This window comes from Balearica regulorum, chromosome 6, assembly GCF_011004875.1.
Source record: "Balearica regulorum gibbericeps isolate bBalReg1 chromosome 6, bBalReg1.pri, whole genome shotgun sequence".
NCBI classification, from domain to species: domain Eukaryota; kingdom Metazoa; phylum Chordata; class Aves; order Gruiformes; family Gruidae; genus Balearica; species Balearica regulorum.
The window spans coordinates 17,577,085-17,596,139 of NC_046189.1; the positions used below are offsets into that span (position 1 = coordinate 17,577,085).

General features: G+C 36.7%; 1 protein-coding gene across 1 annotated transcript in view; it reads left to right on the plus strand.

The window, feature by feature from the left end:
- The window catches only part of TTN (titin), a 242,473-nt gene that overhangs the window by 145,263 nt on the left and 78,155 nt on the right, over positions 1-19,055 (plus strand). Inside the window, 35 exon segments of the mRNA XM_075756546.1 lie at positions 89-228; positions 356-482; positions 602-868; positions 968-1,234; positions 1,745-2,011; positions 2,106-2,245; positions 3,352-3,478; positions 4,219-4,361; positions 6,847-6,970; positions 7,800-8,066; positions 8,214-8,311; positions 8,453-8,621; positions 8,713-8,979; positions 9,101-9,367; positions 9,459-9,737; positions 9,844-10,252; positions 10,357-10,481; positions 10,577-10,843; positions 11,460-11,729; positions 11,827-12,129; positions 12,252-12,554; positions 12,912-13,099; positions 13,187-13,301; positions 13,871-14,155; positions 14,448-14,599; positions 14,737-14,884; positions 15,017-15,194; positions 15,288-15,409; positions 15,505-15,792; positions 15,886-16,182; positions 16,301-16,487; positions 16,929-17,044; positions 17,134-17,433; positions 17,662-17,961; positions 18,055-18,160. Coding sequence (XP_075612661.1) covers positions 89-228; positions 356-482; positions 602-868; positions 968-1,234; positions 1,745-2,011; positions 2,106-2,245; positions 3,352-3,478; positions 4,219-4,361; positions 6,847-6,970; positions 7,800-8,066; positions 8,214-8,311; positions 8,453-8,621; positions 8,713-8,979; positions 9,101-9,367; positions 9,459-9,737; positions 9,844-10,252; positions 10,357-10,481; positions 10,577-10,843; positions 11,460-11,729; positions 11,827-12,129; positions 12,252-12,554; positions 12,912-13,099; positions 13,187-13,301; positions 13,871-14,155; positions 14,448-14,599; positions 14,737-14,884; positions 15,017-15,194; positions 15,288-15,409; positions 15,505-15,792; positions 15,886-16,182; positions 16,301-16,487; positions 16,929-17,044; positions 17,134-17,433; positions 17,662-17,961; positions 18,055-18,160 — 7,408 coding nt within the window.

Genomic DNA, 19,055 nt, shown 5'->3' on the forward strand with positions numbered 1-19,055 from the left:
GGGAGTTGAGATCCTTTCCAGTACTACATTTCTATGGTATAGAATGAGTGAGTAAACAGATGTGAACTTTTTTGGGTTTTGATTTTAGCTCGCTTAATTAAAGTGGAGCGCCCACTGTATGGAGTGGAAGTATTTGTTGGTGAAACAGCACGTTTTGAAATTGAAATTTCTGAGCCTGATGTCCGTCCTATATGGAAGCTAAAGGGAGAAACCCTAACACCTTCACCTGTAAGTCGTGGGCTTTATTTTTAGACCATAATTTACACTAGAAAGAACATATTTAATAATAATGTATTCTGAGTGGTCTTAGAATATTCATATGTCGGCCGGGGTGTGTGTGTTTCTTTATCACCAGGACTGTGAAATCATTGAAGATGGGAAGAAGCACGCTCTTGTCCTTCATAACTGCAAACTTGATATGACCGGAGAAGTGTCTTTCCAAGCTGCTAATGCTAAAAGTGCTGCTAATCTGAAAGTGAAAGGTACAGTCTGTACTTTGTGAACTTTTCCACGCATATCTCAGGGCATTAGAACAAATCTAGCAGCAGAAAGGTCTATATGAACCTATTGCTGAACTGAAAGTTCTCTTCTTTGATTTCAGAATTGCCTCTCATCTTTATCACTCCACTAAGCGATGTGAAGGTCTTTGAGAAGGATGAAGCCAAGTTTGAATGTGAGGTGTCCAGAGAACCCAAGACTTTCCGCTGGTTGAAAGGAACACAAGAGATCACTCCTGATGAAAGATTTCAAATTATTTCAGATGGAACAAAGCATACTCTGATTATTAAATCTGTTGCCTTTGAGGATGAAGCTAAATACATGTTTGAAGCCGAGGATAAGAGAACAAGTGCCAAGCTAATTATTGAAGGTTTGTCTGACTTTGCCTTTCTAGAAAAGGTTTGCACCATGGTCCTTGAATAATTTTTATTGATAACATTATTATTAATGAAATGTTATGTTGTTATAGGTATCCGTCTGAAATTCATTACTCCTCTAAAGGATGTAACAAAAAAAGAGCGAGAAACTGCAGTGTTCACTGTGGAACTCTCCCATGAAAATATCCCTGTCATCTGGTTCAAGAATGATCAACGGTTACATACCAGCAAAGTGGTTTCAATGAAAGATGATGGCAAATTCCATACCCTCACAATCAAAGATCTTACTATTGATGATACTTCTCAGATTAGAGTGGAAGCTATGGACAAATCCTCAGAAGCTAAACTCACTGTCCTTGGTAAGAATACCCAAAAGAAATTACATGATGTATATTATTAGAAGACTCTTACTAATGAAAAATGGTGATCAGAAAGTCTTGGGGTTGGTTTTGGCTTGCTTTGGTGGTTTGGTTTTTTGTTGTTTGACCTCAATCTACATTGTGATTTTTGACAATTCTACAATTCGTTTGTCTTCTTTGAGTCTCCATTTCCCCATTCACAAAGAATAATTAGAATAACTTTAAAATTTCTTGCAGCTGTTGCAAAATTAGCTATTAGATATTTAAATGTTGCTCTGAAACTCCTACAGCATCAAAACAATGTTGTCAGCAGTATTAGTAATACACTGAATTGTTTCTTAGATATTTGTTGTTTTCTCTTTTTGCAACAGAACTATGTAGTATTTATAAGGACTATATTTAATCCTTCTTTCAGAGCGTAAAAAAGAAAAGTATTTTATGGTAAGAACTAGTTGTCCTTTTTGAAGGACTAAAACTTCAAATTGAAATATATTTTAACTTTGCATGCAGAGGGAGACCCTTACTTCACCGGGAAGCTGCAGGATTACACTGCTGTAGAGAAAGATGAAGTAATCTTACAATGTGAAATCAGCAAAGCAGATGCCCCAGTGAAATGGATGAAGGATGGCAAACCAATTACTCCATCAAAGAATGTTGTTATTAAGGCTGATGGTAAAAAGAGAATTCTTATCCTCAAGAAGGCTTTGAAGAAAGACATTGGACAGTACACTTGTGACTGTGGTACTGATCAAACCTCTGCTAAACTCAATATTGAAGGTATGGTTATTTTTACTTGGCTTCTCTGTAGTACAGATCTAGGGTGTGTTAGAGATTGAGGAAATCAGTAACTTTTTTTTTTTTTCCCCTGCAGACCGGGATATTGAGATTATACGTCCACTATACAGTGTGGAGGTGATTGAGACAGAGACTGCCCGTTTTGATATTGAAATCTCAGAGGAAGGTGTCCATGGCAATTGGAAGCTAAAAGGAGAACCCCTGACTGAATCAGCTGTAAGCAAATATTTCAGGATGTTTCTTAAATGTGTCTCAACAATTTGTGGGGAGGTAGGGTGTGAGCGAGAAGGTGGCGGCTGCAGAAAATAATTGAAATGTCTTTCTGCTTTCAGTAAGGGTCACTATAATAAAAATATTGGGTTTTTATTAATAACTTTTAAAATACAAAATATAGTAAAAACTTAATCCAAAATATTATATAGAATAGCTAAATAATAAATTATTGTACATAAATAAGTACATTCTGTATTGCTAGTCCCTATGTATCATGTATCCAAAGTGCAAGGACCTCACGGAATTCACTTAAACATAATGTCATTTAAAAATGCAAACTTTGGATTGTCTGCATTTACCTTTGGGTTTTGAGTTATGTTTGGTTTAAATAGATGTAGATCACATTTTCAAACTCTTTTCCATTACTATGGCAGCTAAAATTGGTATGAAATGGTATAAGGTTTAATCAAATATTCTTAATTCCTTGCTGGAAGTATCTGGAAAATTAAGAAACAGTACAATCATGACTGGCAATAATTTGGCAACTCTTTGATGTAACAGTACCAATGTGAGTAATACACAAAGATCAGAAGTTCCATGAAAATCAGTGTCTGGATAAAAGAAAAAGACCCTTCTCAAGGAAAGGTCACAGCATAAGATTAGTAATTTCCAGTTCCCTTAGCCTTCTGACTGGTCTACATACAGATATATTGGCTAGTCAATCAGCACATACCATTCACAAACACGAATGTGTTGCCTCTTGCCCTTTCTTCCTAAGAGGAAACAGACTACTAGGAAGAAACATTGAAAGGAAAGGCCTATGAAGCCCCATCCCTGGAAGAGTTCAAGGCCAGGCTGGATGAGGCTTTGGGCAACGTGGTCTAGTGGAGGGTGTCCCTGTCCATGGCAGGGGGGTTGGAACTAGATGATCTTTGAGGTCCCTTCCAACCCAAACCATTCTATGATTCTGTATTGCAGATGGCAGTTAGCCCAAGTGTTGTGAATGGAAGAGGACATAATAGATGCATGATATGAGAAGAAGTAGAGGCTCTTGTGGTGAGGAGCACAAAACAGATACTGATAAAATAATTTCATTTCTCTTTTTGCAGGACTGTGAAATCAAGGAGGAAGGCAAAAAGCACTTTCTTACACTGTACAATGTACGTTTAGATCAAGCTGGTGGAGTAGATTTCCAGGCAGCAAATGCCAGATCCGGTGCTCACCTTCGAGTGAAACGTAAGTGTCTTTTAAACTAGTGAAAACAAGGTACTCATTGCCTCTTTGGAATGAGTAGACAAATCTCTATACTGTATTGAACTCACAGCAATTATTTCCAGAACAGCAACTCAAGGATTTAATTACTCAAGCCATCTTGATTTTTTAGTTAAGGAATGTCCTATATGTTTTTTTTTACCCTCGTATTTAGTTTATTCACATAGGAGAAGTAAAAATAAGGACATGGCCTTGAAGGCTGCTTCCTGGTCTGGCTTCATATGTTGTTATGAAATCAAAGTATTACAAGCAAAGGCTTTACTGCATTAAAGTATCATGTTAACCTGAGAGGATGGGATCACAGTGGTATCTGGGGATAGGGTTAAGAGCTTGATGGACAGGGACAGACCACATGGTTGAAGACCACTTGTTTCCCACTCCAATCCTAGCCCTCGCTATTTTGGAAAACACATGCCTTATCTAGCAAGAGGCATGCAAGGCTTGGCAGGGAGACAGATGCATGGCAACTTTCCTGCTGACCTTGTTCAATTTAAAGAAACATGGTCTGCAAATAGGAAAATTTAGGTGACCAGCCCTCCCCCTAAAAACCCAGGGTGGCCTCTTCTATTTAGGGAATTTAAAGAGCAGCATTGAGATGTCTGTATCTCTTGAGGGAAGCCACCATGGAGATTAGTACATAAGGGCAGCAGCTCTCTCTTGGGTAGAAGTGACTAATCTGAAAATGATGTCTTCTCCTTACCAAGCTCGAGTAATTGGCTTGCTGAGACCCCTCAAGGATGTAACAGTGACAGCTGGGGAATCAGCAACCTTCGATTGCGAACTCTCTTATGAGGGAATCCCAGTAGAGTGGTTCCTGCAAGGAAAGAAACTGGAGCCCAGTGATAAGGTAAAGCAATTAAACTTTATTTTTCCTCATGTTTCCTCCTTCTTCCTCTCTTTCAGCTCTCTTCCCCTTCTTTGTTTCTCATTTATTCTCTGCCAATAGAAGTAATAAGGCACAGCAATACAGTAGTGCTGCTGTGCCAAATGGTAAATCCTCACTAAATCAGAGCATTTTTTCACCCAGAAATTCCAGTATTCTGGCATACTACAAGTATGTATCATACAAAGGGAAACTAAGGTTCCAAAATAGCAATCACTACAACAGTGATTTTGTGCCTGATTCTGTTGGTAACTCAGCCACTGGGCTACTGAATGATTTTTGCTCAGGTTAATTGTAGTTACAGTTAGAGGGTTTTGAAAGGTGCTATCAGGAAATGCTTTTTTTTCTCCTGAATGCTGAGTTGCAGTCCAATTCTGCATATAAGGGGATTAAGAGGATTCAGATTCCATTTCAGGTATTTGTTCTGGCTCTCAAGATAACTTTCTGGGCAGATTTGCTTGTCAAGCACTTCTCACTAGCTATTTTTAACCCTTCATCAAGTGCTGGCTCTTAACGCTGAGATCTGAGCAGCCTGGAATGCAGTCAGTTTAATATTTAAAGTTAATGGTACAGGAAATACATAAAGAAACATAAATAAATACATTAAGAAACAGAAAATATAAATGGATATCTGGTTTTAAGACTTCTTTTTCATGTACTAGGCATACGGGAAATAATGCAAATGAAAATATAAATTGAAAACCTCAGACAAAGCAAACTTTCAAGGGATTATATGACCTAGCAAAGTTTCAGAACCCGTAATAATGCCGTTAATAATATTTAGGTATGGATTTTTTTCCTTTAAATACTATTTTTAACATATTATTTTCAGGTTTTACTAGATCTTTCTGTGCTTCACCAAATTTGCCTAAATAAAAATGATTTCATTAAAAACTTAGAATATAGAAATAGGAACAGAAAAACTAATCATGGTGATAAGCAACCCTATTACAGTATTTAGGGACAGATAAACAAAAATGAAACTTGACAGATGAGACATGTAATAAATCAAGGTAATTACTTCTGAGTCTAGGAATAAAAATGTTGAAAGGTATTGATCAGTGCAGTGGCTTGATAGTTATTACTGCCTGGCAAGAAAAATATTATATGTTCAATATTCTGCATCATGGAACATTATTTTGTTCTTATCTGTATAAGCTATCATTTTAATTACATGAAAAAAATAAATCCAGATTTTCATTCAGTTTACATATACAGTCAAAACTGTCATTTGACTTCAGTTGAAATTTTATCAAGAAGAAATTCAGAGTAAACCATATATTTACTTGATGCATCTCTTTCTGCCCGTTTAAAATAGCCTCTTGAAACACTTTTACTGCTGTCTTCAAGAATCAATCTAATTGTACAAGTGTTTCATTTCAGCTGTTTTTAATTCAAACCATTATTTTACCTCTGTGGCTAGCATTCAGGTGCACACATATAACCTTTCTTTGTTTACCTTTACTGCTTATCTTGGTCAAATACATTCATCTCAACTTCATCTCAGTCTCTTTCAGACAAGCATTCTCTAGAGCTAGTTTTCAGGGACACAATGACAATTTGGGAGGAAGGACAGCCTCTTAGTTCCTTCTTTCCCTCTGAAGCAAAAGGGGCTGCCTTCTCAAAAGAAACACTCTTTTATGCTTCTTCCTTAGCAGAAGCTCACTTTACCCCTTTATTTGTCTAAACCAGCATCTACTACTTGATCTCATACTTCTCTGAAAATAAATAAATAGAATTCTTCAAGAGCTATGTTAAAATGTGTGGCATGAATGAGGTAGCAGCCCTCTTAATGGCTGCAATGCAGGATGTATCCTTAAATCCCTCAGGTCTACTCCTAGAAAAAGGGATATTTGTGTAGGAGTAGACCAAGTCAAGCTCGTGATTGCAAGGTAGTTTCAGCAATAGATCAATATGGAAATGTTTTTGTGGGTTTTTTTAAGCGTAATTTTTTACCAAAATTTAATAATAGAAAGTCAAATTGGAATTTATAAGAGTGTATGAGGAGAGTGCCAAACCTCTTTATAGCTCTCTAAAAGTTTTTAATTTAGGTGTGGCCAGGAGTTATACTAACTTTTTCTCATAAATTTACTTATTTTGGTATTTATTAGTACCAGTTCAAAATAAACATTATCTCAAGTCAGCCTCATTTTGAACTTTGACAGTAGACTCAGGTTTTCTAATACAAGGACACAAATACCGTAAAACATGGGGAAACTTAAAATTACAATTTCTTCTAAGTGAGAGGACAAAGCAGAAATTATTCTCAAAATACTCAACACATTTGTGTCTTGAGCTATATCTAGTATATACAAAAGCAAATTATCAAAATTTTATATAAACAACCAAACTCCACAGATAACAATAAATAGCAATGCTATTTCATTAAATATTTCTTAACTATTTGTTGTAGATACTTACAAAGCATTTTTTTAATGTACTTTATAAGGTTGTGACACGTGCTGAAGGGAGAGTTCACACACTTACTCTTAGAGACGTCAAGTTAACAGATGCGGGAGAGGTATCACTGACAGCAAAAGATTTCAGAACTCAAGCAAATCTTTTTGTGAAAGGTAAGTCAGTCATTTTAATTATACTATAGTCAGTGTTAATGGTCCATTCACGATTCACCCTGGACTAGGATTTTAATATACACCATATATCAAATTAGTAGGATCATACATACAATATTGGACTGGTAGATAACTTTCCTGATTAAAAAATCCACTTAAAATCTTTATGCTTCATTGAAGAGCTGAGGGAAGGGGGAAATACTGGAAATATGTCAGATATGGGAGATTAATCAGTTCATTAGGATTTCCAGGGATTCATTGCAGACTTGAACATTCAATTGGCCTCAAGATGACCCACAAATGCTGGCCTTTATGGCTCCTGATGGCTTTTTTCTGTTCTTTGGAGTATCCAGAAACCTACAAAACCACAACTACACCAGCGGTCAGGTGACATACTGTTAGCTGTATACCCCCTTGCATTGCTTGCAAACTGTGTATGGCTAAGAAGTCAAAAAACTTCTTGCACACACTTCTAACTAATTTAGTAATTCAAGGAAAAATAATTAAAAAAAATCATTCCTTAAGTTCAGAGGATAACTTCAGAGTCATTGAGATCACATGGGTATAGTTCAGCTAAAGAAACTGAGTTACAAGGCTTTGTGATGATTTCTGAGTAGAACCCCCATGGACAAGGATATCCTTCAGTCTAATCTTAGAGTAGGCTGAAAATTAGGAGAAAAAAAAAAAAAAACTTCAGCACAGATGTCTAAGAGCATTTTTGATTAGTCAGTCAAGGAAAATTACTGAACAGTATGGGACAGTTCTGTACTAGCAGAGGGCTGGCTATAATTTAGATCTTTTGTAGCAAAAATCTATCTTTTTCTTTTAGAACCCCCAGTTGAATTTACTAAACCACTTGAGGACCAGACTGTTGAAGAGGAGGCCACTGCAATACTGGAATGTGAAGTTTCCAGAGAAAATGCAAAAGTTAAATGGTTCAAAAATGGAGAACAAATTCACAAAACAAAGAAGTACGATATCATTTCTGATGGAAGGGTCAGAAAACTCATTATCCATGGCTGCACACTGGATGATGCAAAAACATATACCTGTGATGCTAAGGATTTTAAGACGTCATGTTTTCTCAATGTAGAACGTGAGTCATTTACAATTTTATACAAAATGTCTAAGTGCTATAAAATCTATGTACCAGTGTCTATGACTTGCAATAATATTAACAGCAGCAATTTATTCTTCTCTACCAGAGACTTTCCTCTATTAAAATTTTTCTTTTCTCTTATAGCTATTCGTGTTGAGTTCCTGAAACCCCTAACTGACCTTGAAGTTAAAGAAAAAGAATCTGCTCGATTTGAATGTGAAATTTCTCGTCCAGGTGTCAAGGTCAATAATAATACTTTTTAATCTGAGTAATTCCTTCAACTAGAGCTTTTTTTAAATTGACAACTTTATTGTAGTGTTACAAAAGAACATCTACGATGAGTATGTTAATATTAATAACCATGTTGATTTGTTCTAAAACAGGTGAAGTGGTTTAAGGATGGCATTGAAATTAAAAAAGGGAAAAAGTATGACATAATTTCCAAAGGTGCAGAACACATTCTTGTTGTCAGTAAATGTGTCTTTGATGATGAAGCTGAATATGCCTGTGAAGCAAAAACAGCTCGAACTTCAGGCCTACTTACGGTGATAGGTAAACACAGTGTTTTAGAATCTAAGCTATGAACAAGAAAAAGTATTTTTTGATGAAAAGCTTTAATCATCTTTCTAAATTCTTGTTGCAGAGGAAGAAGCTGTTTTCACAAAAAATCTTCCTGATCTGGAAGTAAATGAAAATGACACTGTAAAATTGATCTGTGAAGTTTCAAAGCCTAATGCTGAAGTTACTTGGTTTAAAGGAGATGAGGAGGTGCCTGATGGTGGTAGATTTGAACACATTTCTGACGGCCGAAAGAGAATTCTTCTCATACGTAATGCTCATCCTGAAGATGCTGGCAAATACACTTGCAAGCTCCCAAGCTCTAGTACAACAGGAAAACTTACTGTACATGGTAAGAAAGTTACTCCGGTGGCCTCATTTTCTGGAAAAAAGTTAAAAAATATAAAAACTTGGTTTATTCTTTTCATAAGTAAAAAATAAAATAAAATATCTACAAAAATGTTTTCTTTCAGAACTTGCAGCAGAATTTCTTACCAGACCACAAAATCTTGAGGTGCTTGAAGGAGACAAAGCTGAATTTGTCTGTTCAGTATCCAAAGAGGCAATTACAGTACAGTGGCTGAAGGGTGACACAGTCCTGGAGCCTGGTGATAAGTATGACATCATTTCAGATGGCAAAAAGAGAACACTTGTGGTTAAAGACTCTATTTTAGGAGATGCAGGAAAGTATACTGTCATGGTTGGTGAAGTAAAAGCTACAGCACGCCTAACAGTGATTGGTAAGCTTTATTTTATCAATGTGCAGGTGCATATTTTGTTTCATTCCTTATACTACATGATGTCCTATTTCTTCTATTTTCTCAATTTCAGAAAAACTCAGGATTATAACTCCTCTTAAGGACCAAGAAGTTAATGAGGGTCAAGAAATTATCTTCAACTGTGAAGTCAATAAAGAAGGTGCCAAAGAGAAGTGGTACAAAAATGATGAGGCAATATTTGATAGTGCAAAATACATTATTGTCCAGAAGGATTTAGTTTACACTCTCAGAATCAGAGATGCACAGCTGAAAGATCAAGCCACCTACACCATCTCACTGTCAAACCAGAGAGGCGAACACGTCAAAAGCTCAGCTGCCTTAGCAGTATTAGGTAAATAATTTGCACTGTATTAAAATTCTTTCATCATCTTACATTCAATTTCACATCAGGATCATGAGGATGTAAATTAATCAGTTTGAGTTTTTTGTCTTAACAGAGGAGGATCTCAGAATTGTTGAGCCTCTTGAAGACATTGAGACCATGGAAAAGAAAACAGTCACATTCTGGTGCAAAGTCAATCGCCTTAATGCAACTCTCAAGTGGACAAAGAACGGTGAAGAGATCACATTCAACAAGCGCATTTTGTACAAAATTGATAAATACAAACACTCACTCATCATTAAAGACTGTGGGTTTATAGATGAAGGTGAATACACTGTTACTGCTGGACAAGACAAATCTGTTGCAGAGCTTCTCATCACAGAAGCACCAGCAGACTTCATTGAACATCTCCGGGACCAGACCGTCACTGAATTTGATGATGCTGTCTTTACATGCCAGCTTTCCAAAGAGAAAGCCAGTGTAAGGTGGTACAGAAATGGAAGAGAAATCAAAGAAGGCAAAAAGTATGTACATTTTATTATGCTTGTTAATATCCTAAACATGCTTGCTTTACTTTGTCGCTTTTTCTGGAAACTAAAATACTGAATATTTTTCTCCCCCCATAAAGATACCAGTTTGAAAAGGATGGAAATCTGCACAGATTGATCATAAAAGACTGTAGACTAGATGATGAGTGTGAATATTCTTGTGGAGTGGATGACAGAAAATCTAGGGCAAGACTTTTTGTTGAAGGTATGGGTAAAATTGAATAGAATTTATTTCTTCATTATTTAGTAATAATAGAAACAATACACAGGTAACACCAAATGAATTAACATTTATTTCAGAAATCCCTGTTGAGATCATCCGACCACCACAAGATATTTATGAAGCTCCTGGTGCAGATGTCATCTTCATGGCGGAGTTAAACAAAGATGGTGTGGAGGTCAAGTGGTTGAGAAACAACATGATTATTGTCCAAGGTGACAAACATCAGATGATGAGTGAAGGAAAGGTCCACAGGCTGCAGGTGTGTGAGATAAAGCCCCGTGACCAAGGGGAATACAGATTTATTGCCAAAGATAAGGAAGCTAGAGCTAAGCTTGAATTAGCTGGTAAGTTGCTTGCTTTGTGTTTCTTTTATAAAATCTTAAATTAGAGGATTAACTGTTTGACTGAATTGATTTTTGTCATTTCAAAGAGTTGAATTAAAATGAATGCATAATCAGGCTGGGACAAGTGCAAGTCTGTTAAACCGTATGAATTATAATACAGGCAACAAATATTTTTATTATACCACCCTGATCCAACTGTTGAGGAAAATGTAGGTCATATTTCAGTGTCTATACAAAAGACCATGTATTGAGCTTAAAGGAGACACAATCTTTTCATTAGGTCACTGCAGATCTAAAACATTAAAACTATTTGGCCTACTTCGGTCATATAAAACATTTAATTCCTCATTTGTCTATTTTACAGGATGAGACCAATAAAATACATTTAATTAATGCTCAAAAAGCAACTCCCTCTTCCATGATTTTATAGGAGGACACAGTACATACCAACCAGCCTGAGTTTTCTTCTCTGGAGCAATCCAATGAGTCTATGAAGGATTTGCTTTGAATTCCCACAACAGCTGCTTTTTCTTTTCAATGTTAGCTCCTTTAACTACACAAATATATCAGTTGGTTTTATATATAAGTACTTACTTGTCACATTGATCTTCCTTAGCTGCACCTAGAATCAAGACTGGTGATCAAAACCTTGTGGTTGATGTTGGGAAGCCTTTAACTATGACTGTTCCATATGATGCCTACCCAAGAGCAGAAGCTGAATGGTTGAAAGGGGAGGAAAGTCTGCCCACAACAACTGTTGATACAACAACTGACTGCACTACCTTCAAAATTTATGAAGCAAAGAAATCAGATAAAGGAAGGTACAAGGTTATACTTCGAAACAAACATGGCCAGGCAGAAGCATTCATTAACGTAGAGGTCATTGGTAAGTACTCCCATTATTAAAACCTTGCTTACATTTATTTAACCTGGGGGAGGGGAAGATGATGCAATGCCCTAAACTATTGTCATATCTTTGTTAGATGTTCCAGGTCCAGTTAGAAACTTGGAAGTCACTGAAACTTATGATGGTGAAGTTGGCCTTGCCTGGCAAGAACCAGAAAGTGATGGTGGAAGTAAAATAATAGGTTATGTCGTTGAAAGACGTGATATCAAGCGTAAGACCTGGATTATGGTCACTGATCGTGCTGAAAATTGTGAATACACTGTTACTGGACTTCAGAAAGGAGGAGTTGAGTACCTCTTCCGTGTTAGTGCACGGAACAGAGTGGGCACTGGTGAGCCAGTGGAAACAGAGAGACCTGTGGAAGCTAAAAGCAAATTCGGTGAGCAGAAGTTGTGAAAAACTCAGTGTTTGATGACAGTGTAAGAAAAGCAGTACAATCTGTAGCAATAGGGAAAAAACACATACTTTGTTTTTCCTTTTTCTCCCTAAAATAAAATGCAGACGTTCCTGGTCCTCCTCAAAATGTAGAAGTTGCTGATGTGAACAGGTTTGGAGCTACACTTACCTGGGAACCACCTGAGTATGATGGAGGATCTCCAATTACTGGCTACATTATTGAACTGCGTAACAGAGCTTCCATCAAATGGGAGCCAACTATGACCACTGGAGCTGATGAACTTTCAGCTGTCCTGACTGATGTTGTGGAAAATGAAGAATATTTCTTCAGAGTAAGAGCACAAAACATGGTTGGAGTTGGCAAACCAAGTCCTGCTACACGTGCAGTTAAAATTATGGACCCAATCAGTAAGTATGCAAGCATTGATTGTGATTGCATTATGAAACAGGGACATTTTGACTGTTTATATATTATGTATGCAGGAAAGTTAAATTGAGAAACGTGTGCTGCAAATACTATGTACAGTTAGATTTTTCCTACTTTTGTCCTTCAAACATGTCAGAAGTATCTTGCTACCATTTGATTCAGTAAGAACTCAAAATATTTTTGCTCTGAAATTAGGATCCACCCTCAATTTAAAAAATTGGTTTAGAAAAAGCTATGCAAAGGCTTTAAAAAGAGTACTTTAAGGTATAGACAGCTGATATGCAGAACCATACTCTTTTATCAGTTGCAAGAATGTATTTTTCTCAAATTCTTTCCAGAGAGACCAAGTCCTCCCATTAACCTTAATCATTCAGATCAAACTAAGTCATCAGTGCAGCTCACATGGGAACCTCCTCTCAAAGATGGAGGAAGTCCAATCTTAGGCTACATTGTTGAAAGGCAAGAAGAAGGAACAGACAAGTGGATTCGCTGTAACCCAAAACTAGTACCTGCTCTTACTTTTAAGGTAAGACGTTCTGTTCATCAACAAAGTACTCAAAATATGTACATAATTTTTAATATGAGTTACTAAATGATTATTTGTGCTTTTTAGGTAACCGGATTGAAACCAGGATCCAGTTATTATTACAGAGTCTCAGCAGAAAATGCAGCTGGTGTGTCTGACCCAGCGGAGGCTATTGGACCATTAACTGCAGATGATACTTTTGGTAAACTATATGCTATTTATTAAAGATAACTAATCAGATAAGACACACAATTAACATGCATCTTGTGGGTAATATGTATATTTTTCACCAGATAACTGTGATGCCAGCTAGTATAAAGAGCCTTAAACCTTTGAGATTCTGACGTATTTCTCCTCCATTATGAATTCTGCAGATAATTAACTGTACTGGTAGGCAGAGACCTATTAGGTTGCTTGAAGAGCAAAGCATGATCTTTTGTCTCCCGACCTAGCTTTGTGGAAGGTGGGAGGTAACAGGAGAGAAAGGCAGAGAGGATTAAAAAAAAAAAAAAATCGAAAGAATACGAAATTTTTATATTAAAGGGAAAATTAGATCTCCTACTTGGTAATGCTAAGCTGCCTTATCAACTCACATATTTCTAAAAAATGTTTGTCCAGGAGAGGTAGGGAGTGATAAACTACAGCTAGGCCTAGGCAGCTCCAACCTGCAGACTGAGATACAGTCAGAGTCAGCCTCTCAACACAGCTATCATTAGCCATATTCAGAACATCTGAAAATATTTCATTGAATCCATTTTTCACTTTTTCCAGTTGGACCTACAATGGACCTAAGTGCATTTAAAGATGGATTGGAGGTTATTGTTCCAGAGCCAATCAAGATCCGCGTTCCTATCACTGGCTACCCTGTGCCAACCGCCACATGGTCTTTTGGTGACCAAGTCTTAGAAGCGGGTGATCGTGTAACGATGAAGACCACTGCCTCCTTTGCAGAACTTGTAATTACTCCAAGTGAACGTCCAGACAAAGGAATTTATTCCTTAACATTAGAAAACCCTGTGTCATCTGTTTCAGGAGAAATTAATGTTAATGTCATCGGTAAGTGGACACGTATATATTCTAGCAATAAAATTCCATATTTGTCTTGCTAAAATCTAATTAGTTTAATAATGTGAAGTCACACAACTTTCAGTAAACCAAGTATGTTAAAATATTACTAAAAACTAGAAATCCATCTTCCAAAATAACTCCTTTCTGGTTTTCAATATCCAACTTTGCTGTTTAAGGAAGAATGACTAAGAAGAGTAAGTCTTCTGGCAGATAGACTACATAGAGATCATCTGTCAAACTCCAATTACAAAATAATTAATACAATTTCTCGGTATTCTAGCTCGTCCAAGTGCACCAAGAGAACTTAAAGTTATAGACATAATCAAGAACACGGTACAGCTGTCATGGGAACCTCCAGAAGATGATGGTGGAAGTCCAGTTACTGGCTATATAATTGAAAAACGTGAAGTAAGCCGGAAAACATGGAACAAAGTAAGTTCGTTCTTTTTCATTTCGATTTCTATTTGCTATATTGTTTCCACATGTGCTGCTGAATTTTGTGTCTTATTTTGTTAATTGCTCTTTGGAAATAAATTTTAGAAACACATTGAAGCCTTTCTTCTCTTTAGGTTATGGATCATGTTGTTGACCAAGAGTTCATTGTACCTGACCTCATCCAAGGAAAAGAATATTTATTTAAAGTTTGTGCATGCAATAAATGTGGCCCAGGAGAGCCTGCATATATTGATGAACCTGTAAATATGTCAGCACCAGCAAGTGAGTCAACTGTTTTACAATGTTGCTGATTTTCTGTTTCTGAAATCTTGCTGATTTTCTTCAAAGTAATACGTAAAAAAATTTCTTCCTTAGACTGGTTTCTAAGACCTCATATGTTTTAATTTTTAATAGCGGTGCCTGATCCACCAGAGAATGTTAAATGGAGAAATCCAACATCAAAAGGAATCTTCCTAACTTGGGAGCCTCCCAAATATGATGGTGGTGCCCGCATTAAGGGTTATCTGGTAGAAAAATCCCAACGTGGCACAGACAAGTGGGAGACATGCGGGGAGCCTGTTGTTGAAACAAAGTGAGTCATTTAACATCAGAAGGTATATCCTTTCAACTAACTGAGCCATCCTCACCACTTCAAATATCTGGATTTTTTTTTTTTAACAAACAGAATGGAAGTAACAAAACTCAAGGAAGGAGAGTGGTATGCATATCGGGTTAAGGCTTTGAACAGAATAGGAGCTAGCAAGCCAAGTAAGCCAACAGATGATATTCAGGCCACTGATGCAAAAGGTAATTACTTCAATCACTGAATTACAATAGCTGCTTTATTTTTACCAGTCTCTGAAATACTATTTCTATAACATTTTTATTCTCTCCTAAATTAGAGGCTCCAGAAATTTTCTTAGATGTGAAGCTTCTTGCTGGACTTACTGTGAAAGCTGGAACCAAAATTGAGCTGCCAGCTAAAGTAACTGGAAAGCCTGAGCCCCAGATTACTTGGACCAAGGCTGACAAAATTTTGAGACCTGATGACAGAATCACCATTGAAACCAAACCTAATCGTTCTACAGTCACTATTACAGACAGCAAGAGGAGTGACAGTGGAACCTATATTATAGAAGCTGTAAATTCCAGTGGACGTGCTACTGCTGTTGTTGAAGTTAATGTTCTTGGTATGCATGTATTTTATATTGTTTCTAAAAATCATTAGTAATGTACTGAGGTATGCAAGCAGAATATTAACATTCACGTCTTGTCCTCTACAGATAAACCTGGTCCACCAGCTGCATTTGATGTATCAGAAATCACAAATGAATCCTGCCTTCTGACATGGAATCCTCCACGAGATGATGGGGGTTCTAAAATTACCAACTATGTCCTTGAGAAAAGAGCTACAGACAGTGAAATATGGCACAAGTTGTCATCAACTATTAAGGATACAAAATTCAGAGCTACGAATTTAATTCCTCATAAAGAATATGTGTTCCGAGTCAGTGCTGAGAACATGTATGGTATTGGGGAGCCAGCACAGTGTAACCCCATCATTGCAAAATATTCATTTGGTTAGTTAATTAAATTAATGTTAAATTTTTACAGTATTTTAACGGGGGAAAAAACACAACATATATGTGATGGTTTTTCTTTCCATTTTTTTCTTCTTAAATTTATTATTTTATACAGATCCACCAGGGCCTCCAACAGGTCTCAAGCCTACAGAGGTCACTAAAGATTCAGTCACCTTAACATGGAATGAACCAGATGAAGATGGCGGCAGCCCCATAACTGGCTACTGGGTTGAAAGATATGATCCTGATCAAGATAAATGGATAAAATGCAATAAAATGCCAGTGAAAGATACAACATTCAAGTAAGGCTATAGTTAGTTTAGTCTGAAATATGTCACAGAGACATGAAAATGTAACTGTAGCCTTTTAAAAAAGTTTTACATTTTTCTCATTCTTTTTTCCTTGCTTCCATAAGTTTAGATCCAACTAACACCTGGTGACATACCTTTTTTCATAATTAGTTTTAAAGAAGAATGTCTTTACAGAAGAGTGAATCACCTCTTTTTTTTTTTTTTTAAATCTTATGCTTAATTTCTGTGCTATGTTATTATTCATAAGACATTCTAAAATAGCAGACATAGCCATCTCAAGTATCAATATGCCAAAACCCTGGGGTTTTTTTCTCCTTATATTCATTTTCAGATTTTCCAAGTAAACTGTAGTATGAAGAGTAGAGAGAATAATTTTTTAGGCATGAGTTAATGTGTATATTTGGTTTAATCACACCTAATTTTTATTTCCAGAGTTAAAGGTCTTACAAATAAGAAGAAATATAAGTTCCGTGTCTTGGCAGAGAATCTTGCAGGACCAGGAAAACCAAGCAAGGAAACAGAGCCAATCTTAGTGAAAGACCCAATTGGTATAATAAACACTTTTTTAAATGGTTTAATTTAACAACACAAAAAAAGTCTTTGTTTTCAATGTAATTAATATTGGACTCCTGTCTAGATCCACCATGGCCTCCTGGAAAGCCAACTGTGAAAGATGTTGGCAAGACATCATTATTCCTGAACTGGACAAAGCCAGAACATGATGGAGGGGCAAAGATTGAATCTTATGTCATTGAACTATTAAAGACTGGAACAGACGAGTGGGTGAGAGTGGCTGAAGGAGTTCCCACAACTGAACACTTCCTCAAGGGGCTTATGGAGAAACAAGAATATTCATTCCGTGTGAGAGCTGTGAACAAGGCTGGCGAGAGTGAGCCCAGTGAACCCAGTGACCCTGTGCTATGCAAGGAGAGGCTCTGTGAGTATTGTTTCAGAACGTGCTGCTACTGCAAATACACTGTCTCTGTCTTTAAAAAAGCCCATCCCTGCCTGTCTCTGTAGGTACCAAGTGAACTCTTGGAAGGCTTATGAAATATTAAAAGTCTGTCCTGCCTGAAGTTTTAATACTTTTGGTATATTCCCTGTCTTCCAATATCTTTGATGGGAAATACACCGACCTGTTTTACCTTCTTTTTCTATTTCACAGATCCTCCTTCACCACCTCGGTGGCTTGAGGTTATTAATATTACTAAAAACACAGCAGATCTTAAATGGACAGTCCCAGAAAAAGATGGAGGTTCCCCAATTACCAACTACATTGTTGAAAAGAGAGATGTAAGGCGAAAAGGCTGGCAGACAGTTGACACAACAGTGAAAGATACCAAGTACACAGTGAGCCCACTCACTGAAGGCTCATTGTATGTGTTCCGTGTGGCTGCTGAAAATGCCATTGGACAGAGCGACTATTGTGAAATTGAAGATTCAGTGCTTGCTAAAGATACTTTCAGTAAGTTTCAGATTTGCTTACTGAGTGATCAGTAGAAACAGCTCATGTGTAATGGATTCCTATTCTTCTAATGCATATAATTTTTTTCTTTAGCAACCCCTGGGCCACCATATGCTCTTACAATAGTTGAAGTGACAAAAGGTCATGTTGATTTGAAATGGGAACCACCTAAGAATGATGGTGGCAGACCAATTCAAAGGTAAGGTCATTTTAAGTTTGTGTAGCGTTTCCTGTAGATTAAGATCTTTTCATGAATGAACACATTTCTCTTAAAATGTTTAAATTTTAAATGAAAAAGAGGTGGATGGATATAGAAGTCATGTGGTCAAAGCAATTAAGGGTTTGATTTTAAAATGTGGAAATTATGCAAATATAAATAACTTAATGTGCATGAACAATGAATGTGTGTCAACATCCTCAAAACAGCAACTAATCAAATCAAATTGAGCTGTATATAAAATTAAAAAAAAATAAATAAAAATTACTGCAACCATAGTCTCCAGTTCTTCCAGAGCTGTAGACACTTAGACCCATCTACCAAGTAATATTGTTACATTTTCCTTCTGCCTTAGTTTCTCATTCAGACTGTATACAGTCAACTAAGATGAAGCTTCATCTCTTTTCTGTTCATTCTCTTCTTTATTTCACTTTTCAGACTGGTTTACTCCTTTATGTTGCTTCCAACTTGTCCTTTTCTTTGCTTTCTAAAGTATCTGTCCTCTGAAATTCACCTTGAAAGCCAGTTAGATTTTTCCTCTTTATATTTTCACTCTTCTTCTCCTTCCCAATCACAGTAAGCATAGCATAAACAAACTGACAACTACAGAGCAAAAGTCCTGTAATTCACATTACTTTCCCGTAAGCTATCATAGACAGAATTTTGACAGCTGAGTAACTCTCAGAAAATATCTACAAATATTTTCAGTGGACTAACCACTGAGATCCAAACTAGCAAACATACAAGTATAATTTGGAGGTTCTTTTACTTCTGCAGCTCCCTAAAACCTGAGAACACAGCAGAAGTTCAGGAATTGGCTTTCAGAACTCAGTATGTCAGTAATGTCAGCCCCATTACATCCAAGACATACCAGGAC